Genomic DNA, 18,175 nt, shown 5'->3' on the forward strand with positions numbered 1-18,175 from the left:
ATTACACACCTGGTAGTCAATGTTTTTAGGTCAACAGACCTGCATTACACACCTGGTAGTCAATGTTTTTAGGTCAACAGACCTGCATTACACACCTGGTAGTCAATGTTTTTAGGTCAACAGACCTGCATTACACACCTGGTAGTCAATGTTTTTAGACCCAACTGACCTGCATTACACACCTGGTAGTCAATGTTTTTAGGTCAACAGACCTGCATTACACACCTGGTAGTCAATGTTTTTAGGTCAACAGACCTGCATTACACACCTGGTAGTCAATGTTTTTAGCATTACACACCCAACAGACCTGCATTACACACACCTGGTAGCATTACACAATGTTTTTAGGTCAACAGACCTGCATTACACACCTGGTAGTCAATGTTTTTAGGTCAACAGACCTGCATTACACACCTGGTAGTCAATGTTTTTAGGTCAACAGACCTGCATTACACACCTGGTAGTCAATGTTTTTAGACCCAACTGACCTGCATTACACACCTGGTAGTCAATGTTTTTAGGTCAACAGACCTGCATTACACACCTGGTAATCAATGTGTTTAGACCCAACAGACCTGCATTACACACCTGGTAGTCAATGTTTTTAGGTCAACAGACCTGCATTACACACCTGGTAATCAATGTGTTTAGACCCAACAGACCTGCATTACACACCTGGTAGTCAATGTTTTTAGACCCAACTGACCTGCATTACACACCTGGTAGTCAATGTTTTTAGGTCAACAGACCTGCATTACACACCTGGTAGTCAATGTTTTTAGGTCAACAGACCTGCATTACACACCTGGTAGTCAATGTTTTTAGGTCAACAGACCTGCATTACACACCTGGTAGTCAATGTTTTTAGACCCAACTGACCTGCATTACACACCTGGTAGTCAATGTTTTTAGGTCAACAGACCTGCATTACACACCTGGTAGTCAATGGTTTTAGGTCAACAGACCTGCATTACACACCTGGTAGTCAATGTTTTTAGACCCAACTGACCTGCATTACACACCTGGTAGTCAATGTTTTTAGGTCAACAGACCTGCATTACACACCTGGTAATCAATGTGTTTAGACCCAACAGACCTGCATTACACACCTGGTAGTCAATGTTTTTAGGTCAACAGACCTGCATTACACACCTGGTAGTCAATGTTTTTAGGTCAACAGACCTGCATTACACACCTGGTAGTCAATGTGTTTAGACCCAACAGACCTGCATTACACACCTGGTAGTCAATGTTTTTAGGTCAACAGACCTGCATTACACACCTGGTAGTCAATGTTTTTAGACCCAACTGACCTGCATTACACACCTGGTAGTCAATGTTTTTAGGTCAACAGACCTGCATTACACACCTGGTAGTCAATGTTTTTAGGTCAACAGACCTGCATTACACACCTGGTAGTCAATGGTTTTAGGTCAACAGACCTGCATTACACACCTGGTAGTCAATGTTTTTAGGTCAACAGACCTGCATTACACACCTGGTAGTCAATGTTTTTAGGTCAACAGACCTGCATTACACACCTGGTAGTCAATGTTTTTAGACCCAACTGACCTGCATTACACACCTGGTAGTCAATGTTTTTAGGTCAACAGACCTGCATTACACACCTGGTAGTCAATGTTTTTAGGTCAACAGACCTGCATTACACACCTGGTAATCAATGTTTGTCACAAATACTTTAACATTTTACATCATTAACATCTGAAGGTCAATTCTTTTCATCAAAATGATTGTTGGGCTGTATCTAAGGAACCTTCACACTGAATATAATAATCATATGCATTTTGGTTGAAGAGAAGAATTCATTTATGGGTTTTAAAAAAATTCACAACTGTCACTTGAATATGGCATCAAGGTCATTTCTTTCCATACAATTTGTTTGGCTATTTCCAAAGAACCTTCTTGCAAAATACATGAATCATAGTTCTTTGCCTAAGGTTTCCATAAACCTGACCCCTGTGACTTTGAATGTGAGGTTAAGTTTATTTCTTTTTGCACATTTTGTCTTGCTTTATCCCAGGAACATTTCAGGCAAACATAATGATTCTTGGACGTTTGGTTATTGAGAAGAAGCACTTAAAAGGGAAAAGTTGATGCTGGATGGACATGGTATCATGACATTCTATCATATTCATAATTCATATTCAATGAAAAATCATTAAACATCAAGCATAAAATAATTGGTTTGTTCACTAAATATTTGTACTATCATATAAGTGTCACTCAGAGACTATAGACTTGTCCTCCAGAATCACAATACTTCAATGTATCTATAGAACACATCGGTCAGTAATGGATAACACACCTCTCAGAAACTGTACCTACATTTATAAATATCAGCAGATTCTAATTGCTGTCAGACACAGGAAAAAGCACTACTTGATGTAGTTTCCATGGTAACAATTCCAATTCTTTTGATAATTTCCATAACAAAATAAAGTTTGCAGGACAAAAAAAATCATTTTTTTGGAGAGTTGCCTTGAAAATCTGACACTTTCAGGGTAATAATCCTACAGTTCCAGGGTGAGAAAAGAAATATGGCATCTATTGTAATAACACAATATCTGAAACCTCACAAAAACTGTTGCCACTATCTTGATGGAATCAATCACAGTCTGTTTATAGTTCCATGGTCAGTGGTACATTTGTCTGTACAGCTAATATCACTGTCAATCATAACTCCACAGTGATGGTGTAACAGTTCCATGGTCAGTGGTACATCTGTCTGTACAGCTAATAACAGTGTCAATCATAACTCCACAGTGATGGTGTAACAGTTCCATGGTCAGTGGTACGTTTGTCTTTACGGCTAATAACAGTGTCAATCATAACTCCACAGTGATGGTGTAACAGTTCCATGGTCAGTGGTACATTTGTCTGTACAGCTAATAACACTGTCAATCATAACTCCACAGTGATTGAAGTCTGTTTCATTGCATTGTAAATATAGGTGTTATTTATTGGAACAAACTGACCAGTGATAACTTTGATGACTTCTTGGGCTGCAGCACCCCCAATAAAGGAAGCTATTGTATGCAGCTCAGCTGAACCATATCGACATCTGAGGAGATAAAAACACAACATGTAAACACAATAACAATTTCACCTAGTTAGTTTTTCCTTATCATTAAATCCAAATCCAAATCTACTTAGAAAATGTCCAATTTTCCAGTGAAAAATCAACAGCCACACGATTCAAAATGAAATAAAATGATGAAAGTAAATACGTACATTTCATGGATATAGTCATCTTTGATTGTAGGTGACAAGCCCCATTCCTGTAAAACCTTCACCAAAGAGACCTGGAACAGACGCTTCAGTTAAATCTTGACACAATCATTCATTAAATCCTACATGTACCAGTACTTTTTCAATAAAACTGACAAAAACAGCTTTCATAGTCTAAAGAAAAAAATTCAAGTAAGATAAATTTTTATGCCCTGGATCGAAATACCAAGGGCATATTGTTTTTGAGTTTCTGTGCTGTCTATTTGTCTGTTGTCAACGTTAACCTTGCCAATAATATTGCACCTTAACAGGTACAACTTTCATATTTGGCATGGATTTTCCTTGTGACAAGACCTTTCTGGTGGTCACCAAGTGACCTTGACTGTGACTTTCACAATGAAGGCATAATAAAGAGTTTCACATAGTGTGAACGCAATTAGCACATGCCTTACACAGTACAGTTTTAATGTTCAACTTCAGAATTTTGTTTCAACTTGGGGCATAGTGTTTCATAAACACATCTTGTTTTGAAATGATTTGGTATGTTTACCTTGAGTCTGGGAATGTCAGGCTCCACCTGGTCATTGTAACAGCCAGGGAAGCGATTAAACTCCTCATAAAATCGGTCCACCGCTCGCAGCAGCACATAAAACACTACCTCATCATCACTATCCTCGTCAGCAATATGAGACTCTAAAACACAAATTTGTGACTTAAGAAAAAGGGAAGTAATTATATTATACCAGATGTATGATTGAGGTTTCCCACAAACAGACCAATCCTTTCCAAACACAAAGCTATGTCACCAATACAAGTATTTTAAAATCCATACACTGAAACCAAGTATGACTAAGTTACATACAAAAACATACACAAAATGATATCACTGGTAGAATTTGGAAATTCCATAACATCAAATTGACATCATATCAACTATTCAACACAAAGACCCCCTGTGCATGTACAAAACTATATCACTGCATGATCAATTTGACTAGATCCACTTCTGGTTTGTAATGCAAAATTATCACGATTCTTGTGTTGTAGAATAATATTATGTGAAACATGTACAAATTAGATGGTGACTTTTGTCACGTGCAGCTGTCAGAATAAAGCTCTAGGAAATATAATATTGTATGAACCAATTCCAACCAACATAAAAATACCCTTCAATCATTGACCACAGATTTACAATCATTAAAAAATTTATCTTTTTATAATTTCAATGAAAAGTCTAAAAGTCAACAAGACATAATAAAACCTGTTGTAGCAGGATCATATCCTCGTGATATAATGGACCTTGTTGTAGCAGGACATTTTCCTAATGATGTAATGGACCCTGTTGTAGCAGGACATTTTCCTAATGATATAATGGACCCTGTTGTAGCAGGATCATATCCTCATGATATAATGGACCCTGATGTAGCAGGACATTTTCCTAATGATATAATGGACCCTGTTGTAGCAGGATCATATCCTCGTGATATAATGGACCTTATTGTAGCAAGACATTTTCCTAATGATGTAATGGACCTTGTTGTAGCAGGACATTTTCCTAATGATATAATGGACCCTGTTGAAGCAGGACCATATCCTCGTGATGTAATGGACCCAGTTGTAGCAGGACCTTTTCTTCATGATGTAATGGGCCCTGTTGTAGCAGGACATTTTCCTCATGATGTAATGGACCCTGTTGTAGTAGGACCTTTTCCTCATGACATAATGGGCCCTGTTGTAGCAGGACCTTTTCCTAATGATGTAATGGACCCTGTTGAAGCAGGACCTTTTCCTAATGATGTAACGGACCCTGTTGAAGCAGGACCTTTTCCTCGTGATGTAATGGACCCTGTTGTAGCAGGACATTTTCATAATGATGTAATGGACCCTGTTGTAGCAGGACCTTTTCGTAATGATGTAATGGACCCTGTTGTAGCAGGACCATATCCTCGTGATGTAATGGACCTTATTGTAGCAAGACATTTTCCTAATGATGTAATGGACCTTGTTGTAGCAGGACATTTTCCTAATGATATAATGGACCCTGTTGAAGCAGGACCATATCCTCGTGATGTAATGGACCCAGTTGTAGCAGGACCTTTTCTTCATGATGTAATGGGCCCTGTTGTAGCAGGACATTTTCCTCATGATGTAATGGACCCTGTTGTAGTAGGACCTTTTCCTCATGACATAATGGGCCCTGTTGTAGCAGGACCTTTTCCTAATGATGTAATGGACCCTGTTGAAGCAGGACCTTTTCCTAATGATGTAACGGACCCTGTTGAAGCAGGACCTTTTCCTCGTGATGTAATGGACCCTGTTGTAGCAGGACATTTTCATAATGATGTAATGGACCCTGTTGTAGCAGGACCTTTTCGTAATGATGTAATGGACCCTGTTGTAGCAGGACCATATCCTCGTGATGTAATGGACCCAGTTGTAGCAGGACCTTTTCTTCATGATGTAATGGGCCCTGTTGTAGCAGGACATTTTCCTCATGATGTAATGGACCCTGTTGTAGTAGGACCTTTTCCTCATGACATAATGGGCCCTGTTGTAGCAGGACCTTTTCCTAATGATGTAATGGACCCTGTTGAAGCAGGACCTTTTCCTAATGATGTAACGGACCCTGTTGAAGCAGGACCTTTTCCTCGTGATGTAATGGACCCTGTTGTAGCAGGACATTTTCATAATGATGTAATGGACCCTGTTGTAGCAGGACCTTTTCGTAATGATGTAATGGACCCTGTTGTAGCAGGACATTTTCCTAATGATATAATGGACCCTGTTGTAGCAGGATCATATCCTCGTGATATAATGGACCTTGTTGTAGCAAGACATTTTCCTAATGATGTAATGGACCCTGTTGTAGCAGGACATTTTCCTAATGATATAATGGACCCTGTTGAAGCAGGACCATATCCTCGTGATGTAATGGACCCAGTTGTAGCAGGACCTTTTCTTCATGATGTAATGGACCCTGTTGTAGCAGGACATTTTCCTAATGATATAATGGACCCTGTTGAAGCAGGACCATATCCTCGTGATGTAATGGACCCAGTTGTAGCAGGACCTTTTCCTAATGATGTAATGGACCCTGTTGAAGCAGGACCTTTTCCTAATGATGTAATGGACCCTGTTGAAGCAGGACCTTTTCCTCGTGATGTAATGGACCCTGTTGTAGCAGGACCTTTTCGTAATGATGTAATGGACCCTGTTGTAGTAGGACCTTTTCTTCATGACATAATGGGCCCTGTTGTAGCAGGACCTTTTCCTAATGATGTAATGGACCCTGTTGAAGCAGGACATTTTCCTAATGATGTAATGGACCCTGTTGAAGCAGGACCTTTTCCTCGTGATGTAATGGACCCTGTTGTAGCAGGACATTTTCATAATGATGTAATGGACCCTGTTGTAGCAGGACCTTTTCTTCATGACATAATGGGCCCTGTTGTAGCAGGACATTTTCCTCATGATGTTATGGACCCTGTTGTAGCAGGACCTTTTCCTCATGATGTAATGGGCCCTGTTGTAGCAGGACCTTTTCGTAATGATGTTATGGACCCTGTTGAAGCAGGACCTTTTCGTAATGATGTTATGGACCCTGTTGTAGCAGGACATTTTCCTCATGATGCAATGGACCCTGTTGTAGCAGGACCTTTTCCTCATGATGTAATGGGCCCTGTTGTAGCAGGACCTTTTCGTAATGATGTTATGGACCCTGTTGTAGCAGGACCTTTTCGTAATGATGTTATGGACCCTGTTGTAGCAGGACATTTTCCTCATGATGTAATGGACCCTGTTGAAGCAGGACCATATCCTCGTGATGTAATGGACCCTGTTGTAGTAGGACCTTTTCCTCATGACATAATGGACCTTGTTGTAGCAGGACCTTTTCGTAATGATGTTATGGACCCTGTTGTAGTAGGACCTTTTCTTCATGACATAATGGACCCTGTTGTAGTAGGACCTTTTCCTAATGATGTAATGGACCCTGTTGTAGCAGGACATTTTCCTCATGATGTAATGGGCCCTGTTGTAGCAGGACATTTTCCTCATGATGTAATGGACCCTGTTGTAGCAGGAACTTTTCTTCATGACATAATGGGCCCTGTTGTAGCAGGACATTTTCCTCATGATGTAATGGACCCTGTTGTAGCAGGACCTTTTCCTAATGATGTAATGGACCCTGTTGTAGCAGGACCTTTTCCTAATGATGTAATGGGCCCTGTTGTAGCAGGACCTTTTCTTCATGACATAATGGGCCCTGTTGTAGCAGGACCTTTTCCTAATGATGTAATGGGCCCTGTTGTAGCAGGACATTTTCGTAATGATGTAATGGACCATGTTGTAGCAGGACCTTTTCGTAATGATGTAATGGACCCTGTTGTAGCAGGACATTTTCCTCATGATGTAATGGGCCCTGTTGTAGCAAGACCTTTTCCTAATGATGTAATGGGCCCTGTTGAAGCAGGACCTTTTCCTCGTGATGTAATGGACCCTGTTGTAGCAGGACATTTTCCTAATGATGTAATGGACCCTGTTGTAGCAGGACATTTTCGTAATGATGTTATGGACACTGTTGTAGCAGGACATTTTCCTAATGATATAATGGACCCTGTTGTAGCAGGATCATATCCTCGTGATATAATGGACCTTGTTGTAGCAAGACATTTTCCTAATGATGTAATGGACCCTGTTGTAGCAGGACATTTTCCTAATGATATAATGGACCCTGTTGAAGCAGGACCATATCCTCGTGATGTAATGGACCCAGTTGTAGCAGGACCTTTTCTTCATGATGTAATGGGCCCTGTTGTAGCAGGACATTTTCCTAATGATGTAATGGACCCTGTTGTAGTAGGACCTTTTCTTCATGACATAATGGGCCCTGTTGTAGCAGGACCTTTTCCTAATGATGTAATGGACCCTGTTGAAGCAGGACCTTTTCCTAATGATGTAATGGACCCTGTTGTAGCAGGATCATATCCTCGTGATATAATGGACCTTGTTGTAGCAAGACATTTTCCTAATGATGTAATGGACCCTGTTGTAGCAGGACATTTTCCTAATGATATAATGGACCCTGTTGAAGCAGGACCATATCCTCGTGATGTAATGGACCCAGTTGTAGCAGGACCTTTTCTTCATGATGTAATGGGCCCTGTTGTAGCAGGACATTTTCCTAATGATGTAATGGACCCTGTTGTAGTAGGACCTTTTCTTCATGACATAATGGGCCCTGTTGTAGCAGGACCTTTTCCTAATGATGTAATGGACCCTGTTGTAGCAGGACCTTTTCCTAATGATGTAATGGACCCTGTTGAAGCAGGACCTTTTCCTCGTGATGTAATGGACCCTGTTGTAGCAGGACATTTTCGTAATGATGTAATGGACCCTGTTGTAGTAGGACCTTTTTTTCATGACATAATGGGCCCTGTTGTAGCAGGACCTTTTCCTAATGATGTAATGGACCCTGTTGAAGCAGGACCTTTTCCTAATGATGTAATGGACCCTGTTGAAGCAGGACCTTTTCCTCGTGATGTAATGGACCCTGTTGTAGCAGAACATTTTCGTAATGATGTAATGGACCCTGTTGTAGCAGGACCTTTTCTTCATGACATAATGGGCCCTGTTGTAGCAGGACATTTTCCTCATGATGTTATGGACCCTGTTGTAGCAGGACCTTTTCGTAATGATGTTATGGACCCTGTTGTAGCAGGACATTTTCCTCATGATGTAATGGACCCTGTTGAAGCAGGACCATATCCTCGTGATGTAATGGACCCTGTTGTAGTAGGACCTTTTCCTCATGACATAATGGACCCTGTTGTAGCAGGACCTTTTCGTAATGATGTTATGGACCCTGTTGTAGTAGGACCTTTTCTTCATGACATAATGGACCCTGTTGTAGTAGGACCTTTTCCTAATGATATAATGGACCCTGTTGTAGCAGGACATTTTCCTCATGATGTAATGGGCCCTGTTGTAGCAGGACATTTTCCTCATGATGTAATGGACCCTGTTGTAGCAGGACCTTTTCTTCATGACATAATGGGCCCTGTTGTAGCAGGACATTTTCCTCATGATGTAATGGACCCTGTTGTAGCAGGACCTTTTCCTAATGATGTAATGGACCCTGTTGTAGCAGGACCTTTTCCTAATGATGTAATGGGCCCTGTTGTAGCAGGACATTTTCCTCATGATGTAATGGACCCTGTTGTAGCAGGAACTTTTCCTAATGATGTAATGAGCCCTGTTGTAGCAGGACATTTTCCTAATGATGTAATGGACCCTGTTGTAGCAGGACCTTTTCTTCATGACATAATGGACCCTGTTGTAGCAGGACCTTTTCTTCATGACATAATGGGCCCTGTTGTAGCAGGACATTTTCCTCATGATGTAATGGACCCTGTTGTAGTAGGACCTTTTCTTCATGACATAATGGGCCCTGTTGTAGCAGGACATTTTCCTCATGATGTAATGGACCCTGTTGTAGCAGGACCTTTTCCTAATGATGTAATGGACCCTGTTGTAGCAGGACCTTTTCCTAATGATGTAATGGGCCCTGTTGTAGCAGGACATTTTCCTCATGATGTAATGGGCCCTGTTGTAGCAGGACATTTTCCTCATGATGTAATGGACCCTGTTGTAGCAGGAACTTTTCCTAATGATGTAATGAGCCCTGTTGTAGCAGGACATTTTCCTAATGATGTAATGGACCCTGTTGTAGCAGGACCTTTTCTTCATGACATAATGGGCCCTGTTGTAGCAGGACCTTTTCCTAATGATGTAATGGGCCCTGTTGTAGCAGGACATTTTCGTAATGATGTAATGGACCCTGTTGTAGCAGGACCTTTTCGTAATGATGTAATGGACCCTGTTGTAGCAGGACATTTTCCTCATGATGTAATGGGCCCTGTTGTAGCAGGACCTTTTCCTAATGATGTAATGGGCCCTGTTGTAGCAGGACATTTTCCTCATGATGTAATGGACCCTGTTGTAGCAGGACATTTTCCTCATGATGTAATGGACCCTGTTTCAGCAGAAATTTTTCTGGTGAAACAATGGGCCATGTTGGACCCTCCTTCCACCCAAACTTCAGCCCCTTACCCCCATTTTATTCGAAATATTTCTCTTGTCTATATATTTATTTATTACACCTTAATTCTGTGACAGGACAATGTTTGTTTATAAAGTATAAAGAACTGCCATTCACTGATTATAGTGTGTTACCTACCTATCTCCTGGCTCCGTGCTGTAGCGCTGTTGTATTCCTCCTCAAGACTGCGACATCGAACTACTCGTAGAAAGGCAGCATTTTTACCTACAAAACATCAATACTTTCCACTTAATACATAACTTATTCTTCTTATATTACATATACTTTACACTAAACATTATGATAAAATAAACAATAAACCTTTATCTGAACCAACATCACATTCTTACAATTAAACAAATACATCAATTATACAACATTCAAATGGAAATTAACAAATAAATCACAATTCTTCCAGCAGAAAAATCTTTTAAGAAATTTTCAAAACTCTGATCACTAAAATGTAATGATTTACATTATGTAAGCAATTGATTTCAAACTTGAAATGAACATCTGCTGTTTGTATTACTCACAAAATAATCTGATATCTTGTTCTGAAATACCTGGATCCTGAAATAAACAAAATGAAATTTAAAAATGAATAAATGAAAATGTCATATATGTAGAAAAAAATACCTTTAATTATTTATTGACAGCAATCTCATATCAGTAATGATTTACTAACAAAGAGTTGAGAAAATCCATAGGTCTTCACTACACTGTAGCGCAGACTTTTAACTACTATAACGTCTGCAGAATTTTTATTTCAAAATGATCTGATCAACTTTTTTCTTTTTATGCCTGAATTCACTCTGGCTAGTATACATTTACTAAAGTTATCAATACATTGAACCTCTCCTTATGACCAATGAAGCATACAAATGACACTGACATTGAAAACTAACAAACATTAAAACAAATGATTCCATGAAATCTAAATTATATCAATCTCTATTTCTATATAAGTATACTTTGTGTAATTATTAAAATCCTTTATTTCTAAACTTTCTCACCAATCAAATTTTATTATTTTCTATAATCTAATTAGATACAGAAATCTTAAAAGTATTGTGTATTATGTTCAAAGGCTGATTTGAAATCCTGGGCCCATATTCATAAATGGTACACCTCCTCAAAATTTTGTGCTCATGCTAAAACACTTTTGATGATAAATATGAAATCTGAATTAATGTCTTTTCAGTGATAAGAAGGATTTTAAAGTTTTGCTTTTGAACAACTATGGATTTAAGGAAGTTTAAATAAAAGATGGACTGAACACAAATTTCATACTTTAGCATGAGGATGGTTTAATGAATAGCAGCCCAGGTCTTAGAGTGAAGATAGCATAAGCTCAGTGAACTGTGTATGTTTGTATTCCTAATACTAAACTGTACTTAATCCTTATATCATTTACTGTCAGTTTTTACAGTGTACCTAAATCTCCACAATCTATACGTTATATTTACAGGAAACTAGACATTTTTTGGTGATTGAGCTTCACTTGTAACGATTAATAACTATTATTAACAAGCTACCGACACAATACCATTTCTAAATGGTCTCAGGATCATTCTACATTAAAATTTATTCAGATTTCTATTTTCCTGTATAAAATTATCAAGAATAGAATGTAGTCTATTGACCGAGTCATCATGGAAAAGTCTCAGTCAACAATACACAATATATTTAAGACTGGTTGTTTTGGTAACCTCAGTCCACTTACAAGTCAACCTTGTAGCATGCTAAACACAAAATTACATATACCACCTTGGACAGCATTCCAGTAACAGAAAAAACATGCAGCCCCAGAAAGGTCAATGCAAGCATTGTGCAAATCATTCATCCTACCCATACTTCATGTACAATCTGACAACTAACAAAAACACCCTATCTGGGCTACATGCAATGTCTGACAACTAACAAATAAACTCCACCAGGACTCCATGTGGCATTTGATAAATAACAAATAAACTCCACCAGGACTCCATGTGGCATTTGATAAATAACAAATAAACTCCACCAGGACTCCATGTGGCATTTGATAAATAACAAATAAACTCCACCAGGACTCCATGTGGCATTTGATAAATAACAAATAAACTCCACCAGGACTCCATGTGGCATATGATAAATAACAAATAAACTCCACCAGGACTCCATGTGGCATTTGATAAATAACAAATAAACTCCACCAGGACTCCATGTGGCATTTGATAAATAACAAATAAACTCCACCAGGACTCCATGTGGCATTTGATAAATAACAAATAGACTCCACCAGGACTCCATGTGGCATTTGATAAATAACAAATAAACTCCACCAGGACTCCATGTGGCATATGATAAATAACAAATAAACTCCACCAGGACTCCATGTGGCATTTGATAAATAACAAATAAACTCCACCAGGACTCCATGTGGCATTTGATAAATAACAAATAAACTCCACCAGGACTCCATGTGGCATTTGATAAATAACAAATAAACTCCACCAGGACTCCATGTGGCATTTGATAAATAACAAATAAACTCCACCAGGACTCCATGTGGCATTTGATAAATAACAAATAAACTCCACCAGGACTCCATGTGGCATTTGATAAATAACAAATAAACTCCACCAGGACTCCATGTGGCATTTGATAAATAACAAATAAACTCCACCAGGACTCCATGTGGCATTTGATAAATAACAAATAAACCCTACCAGGACTCCATGTAGTGCAGGACAACTTAACAAACAAGAGGCCCAATGGGTCTGCAGCGCTCACCTGGTATACCAGCCAAATATCATGCCTCTAGGATTTTTACTTCATGAGAAGATATCATTTAGATATTTCTAAAAACTGATCCCTTTGACCTTAAATATGGGTCAGGTCATTTCTTTTTCAAAATTTTGTAGAGCTTCATCCTAAGTACATACAAGCCAAATACCATGCCTCTAGGCCTATTGGTTCATGGGTAGATGATGCTTATAGGTTTTAACAAATCTGATCCCTGTGACCTTGAAAATGAGTCAAGGTTACTTATTTTGCAAACTTTGTCAGGTTTCATTCCAGGAACATCCCAGTGAAATAGAACATTCCAGCCAAATATCATGTCTCTAGGCCTATCAGTTCATCAGGAGAAGTTGTTTAAATGCTTTAATAAATCTGGTTTTAACAAATCAGAGATCTAATGGGATGAAGTCAATTATCATCCATATGACATGAAAATAAGAGCTACCATTTAGTCTTCCTTTATCTGTGGAAGGTGACAGCAGTTACATTCAGACACAGAAACTGTTTAATTACTGGCTTTAAGTTCATCCCAGTAACAAATCAACTGTTGTAAGCTTTAATCACTGTCATCTAATGTTTGTACTGGAAAGGTAAGGGATCTATGTGAGTTAAATACTATTAGTTTTTTTATGATAAAACCAACATTTAGATCATCAGAGGTTGTGATTAGTTTTCTTGTCAATCAACGTTACATTTAGTGGAAGATAGATCTCATTTTCTTACACAAAGGAAATAATTTTTTCCACCAAAAAGAACATGAGACATGCTTTCAGGGACAAGCCAGGGGAGGGTACATGTAAAATGTCAAGACGATCCCAAGTTACACCACCAAGCTGTACCATGTCAGAGACAAACCAAGACATGGTATCCAAAGTTACACCACCAGGCTGTACCATGTCAGAGACAAACCAAGACATGGTATCCAAAGTTACACCACCAGACTGTACCATGTCAGAGACAAACCAAGACATGGTATACAAAGTTACACCACCAGACTGTACCATGTCAGAGACAAGCCAAGACATGGTATACAAAGTTACACCATCAGACTGTACCACGTCAGAGACAAACCAAGACATGGTATCCAAAGTTACACCACCAGACTGTACCACGTCAGAGACAAACCAAGACATGGTATCCAAAGTTACACCACCAGGCTGTACCATGTCAGAGACAAGCCAAGACATGGTATACAAAGTTTCACCATCAGACTGTACCACGTCAGAGACAAACCAAGACATGGTATCCAAAGTTACACCACCAGACTGTACCATGTCAGTGACAAACCCTTGGTATCTGACTAAGATGTAGCAGTGCTTTCACCAGCTATCAGGGGTGTCTTTTGACTCTTATATTAATTTTTAGAATTGAGAATTTTAGAATTTTAGAATAATTGTAATTATTTTTAGCATACTTTACCATCTACCAACTGTTGTTTTGTATTTATTACATTATAATTCTACTGAATCATATTACTTGTAAAATTAGCTTCATCATATGAAAAAAAGTCACATGCTAGAGAACAGGGTAATTATCCTACAACTCTAGCTTAGTTCACTAATGTAAATAAACATTTGGTCATAGCTCTATTTAGGACAGGGCCTGTGATACCATTTATGTATGAAACTGTTTACAAAGCATATGAATAAATATATATATATATTATATTCTAGTTTATCAACTGATCAGGGCATCATCATCAAAAGGCCCTAAGTCTGTCTACAATGGAGCATGTGCTTCCATGAAAGTGTATACATCAAAATAAAGGGCTCTACCATCCTGACAAGTCTGGCAATGTCCAGGACAATATGAACAAAGGGCAATAACTCTGCATATAAAGGATAATGTGTTCCCATATCAATTAATATCATAATATAAAGTTTGACAGTGCTCTGGAGAGTCTGATCAAAGGGTTATAACTATTTATAGAAACCATATGTTACAATATAAGTCATCATAACTCACTCTTCTGTCTCAATAAGTTTGGTAATACCCAGAAGAGTGTGTACAAAGGGCCATAACTCTGTCTACACCAGACAATATGTTTCAATATTAATCATCATAAAATACTCTTCTGTCTCAACAAGTTTAGTAATACCCAGGAGAGTGTGTACAAAGGGCCATAACTCTGTCCACACCAGACAATATGTTTCAATATAAGTCATCATAACTCACTCTTCTGTCTCAACAAGTTTGGTAATACCCAGAAGAGTGTATACAAAGGGCCATAACTCTGTCAACACCAGACAATATGTTTCAATATTAGTCATCATAACTCACTCTTCTGTCTCAGCAAGTCTTGTAATACCCAGGAGAATGTGTACAAATAGCCATAACTCTGTCCACACCAGACAATATGTTTCAATATAAGTCATCATTACTCATTCTTCTGTATGTGTACAAATAGCCATAACTCTGTCCACACCAGACAATATGTTTCAATATAAGTCATCATTACTCATTCTTCTGTATAAACAAGCTTGGTAATACCCAGGAGAGTGTATACAAAGGGCCATAACTCTGTCAACACCAGATAATATGTTTCAATATTAGTCATCATAACTCACTCTTCTGTCTTAACAAGTCTGGATGGGTCAAGTGTTGCTTTAAATGTCTGATGTTATGTTGGAACCACCCATTCATCCAAAAAACGCCAAAATAGACAAGAGACCTAAGGCATTAACAGTCATCTGACAATCAATGAATGGATAGATAAAGTAGAGAATTTGCAGATAGTGGTCTGGAATTGCAACCATGATATTTCAGACCACATTTGATATGAATCCATTCACGCTTTAAGGAAGAATAGCGTTTTGAAGCAAAATCACTGACTTTCCCATTTGAGGCCCTACCGCCGAGTAACAAGGGGACGTATCAACATTTCAAAATTGACAGAAATCTACCAGAGGCATCAACTTTCTATATCTATGAAATGATAACCCACCTGCAATAATGTTTCAGACCATATTTGGTTCATTTCTACCCAGGCATTAAGAGAGTGCAGCATTTTGAAGCAAAATGTTGTGTAATTTCCCCTTTTGGGGCCCCATCCCCCAGTCTTTATGGGTCAAATCAAAATTCTGAATTTTGCAAATTAAAACCCTAGCTGAATGATGCATCAGACCAAATTTGTTCGAAATCCACCAAGGTATAAAAGAGAAGTAGTGTTTTAAATAAAAGGTTTACACATGACACATGACAAATGACACATGACGCAGGACAACAGACGAAGCACAGTGGCAATAGGTCATCTTGACCTTTTGAGTCAGATCACTTAAAATGCTGAAAACAATGCTAGCAAAGGGCCATAACTACGAATAAAGTGAGATGTGAGATCCAGCTTGAACATGCCACATTTTGCTTACCAAAAAGGGATTTGCATGCCAAATTTGCCAATTACACATGTCCAAATGTAGGTAAAACATCAGCAGAGATATTTTTTCCAAGAAAAGAGAAGTAACTAAATGATTCTTAATTCAATACATAACTTTTCATCATCTACAGAGATACTGATATGCTGGTGGTGATACTGAGTACCTATATATAATGCTACACAAAGATGGAAGAATTAATGGACAAAAGGATTTTTTTATGCCAATCAGTGTATGATGAACATTTCCAAGGAAAGTGACTGTATCTTTTTGATAAAGACAATTAAACTGTTTATATCATACAAATTATACTTCATAATTGTCTGTACTGGTAAATATATAGGCAGTATAAGCCACAGCCATTCTGAACACAGCAAGTCACAAGCAGGCTATGGTAACAGCTGGGAGGTAGTGGCTGGTACTGGCTGACTACTTCCCTAATTCACCATTAAAAGAATAAGTGCAAAGGTTATAGTGCTTTGACAAAGTCTGCTACGTTATCACTCTAAAAAAACAAGAGATACCAGCGGGATATTTGTGCCCATCATTGTTTGATCTTTATATACTCTTGTAAAGTTGGATCTTTTTCCTTTTTTTTCTCTTCTCTGTTTTTGCTCTCAATGATAAGAAATGCAACCATTCCTTTGTAGAAATAGCAATGATAGTCTTTACCTGCCAAATCCAAGACGGTCACCTGGATGCCATTTTGTTTTTTTTTTATCAATCCCAAAATTAAATGGGCACAAGTATAGACCAAAGGGAACATATGTATGAAGTTTGTGAGACAACCATACAGTACTTCTTAAGATATAGGGATATGAATCTTTATATGGTGAAATACAAGATGACTGCTTGACGGATATTTTATTTTTCTGATTAGTCCCAATCTCAAACAGGAACAACTTGGGACAAAGAGGAACCTTTACATGAAATTTGAGAAAGATCTATAGAGGATTTGTCAAGTAGTACCGATAACAATCTTTCAAAATCAAAATCCAAGATGGCTGCTTGTTGGCCATTTTGTTTTTCTGATCAGACGCAAAATCAAATGGGCAAAACTAGGGACCAAGGGGAACCTATATATGAAATTTGAGAAAGATCCATCTAGTACTTCTCAAGAAATAATGTTAATAATTTAATCAGACAACCATCTGATGATGGTGGGCTAAAAATTGGGCAGCAATATTTATCTTTAGGAAAAGTCCCCATAGTAGAAACATAGTAGAAAGATATAATGTTATAACTTCTCTATTCTGTAGATATAATATTGCAGTAACTTTTCAATTATGTATATATAATATGTTATAAATTCTATATTCTATAGATATAATAATGTTATAACTTCTATATTCTGTAGATATATATGTTATAACTTGTCTATTCTGTAGACATAATATGTTATAACTTGTCTATTCTGAAGATATATAATGTTATAACTTGTCTATTCTGTAGATATAATGTTATAACTTGTCTATTCTGTAGATATAATGTTATAACTTGTCTATTCTGTAGATATAATGTTATAACTTCTCTATTCTGTAGATATAATGTTATAACTTCTCTATTCTGTAGATATAATTTTATAACTTCTCTATTCTGTAGATATAATGTTATAACTTCTATATTCTGTAGATATAATGTTATAACTTGTCTATTCTGTAGATATAATGTTATA

General features: G+C 38.0%; 1 protein-coding gene across 3 annotated transcripts in view; it reads right to left on the reverse strand.

Annotated features, from left to right (window-relative positions):
• Window positions 1–342: 342 nt before the first annotated feature.
• Window positions 343–18,175, reverse strand: part of LOC132563763 (NEDD8-activating enzyme E1 regulatory subunit-like) — a 42,185-nt gene continuing 24,352 nt past the window's right edge. For 2 of the 3 annotated variants that reach the window (XM_060228517.1, XM_060228516.1), the window contains 5 exons: window positions 10,882–10,918; window positions 10,487–10,573; window positions 3,800–3,942; window positions 3,253–3,323; window positions 343–3,082 (listed from right to left, as the gene is read on the reverse strand). In XM_060228517.1, coding sequence (XP_060084500.1) covers window positions 2,923–3,082; window positions 3,253–3,323; window positions 3,800–3,942; window positions 10,487–10,573; window positions 10,882–10,918 — 498 coding nt within the window. In that variant the 3' untranslated portion in view covers window positions 343–2,922. The remainder of the gene's footprint in view (window positions 3,083–3,252; window positions 3,324–3,799; window positions 3,943–10,486; window positions 10,574–10,881; window positions 10,919–18,175) is intronic. The other variant, XR_009554811.1, reaches the window with a different exon arrangement.

This window comes from Ylistrum balloti, unplaced genomic scaffold (assembly GCF_031769215.1).
Source record: "Ylistrum balloti isolate Yb309-2 unplaced genomic scaffold, AGI_CSIRO_Ybal_v1 Utg371850, whole genome shotgun sequence".
Taxonomy (NCBI): Eukaryota; Metazoa; Mollusca; class Bivalvia; order Pectinida; family Pectinidae; genus Ylistrum; species Ylistrum balloti.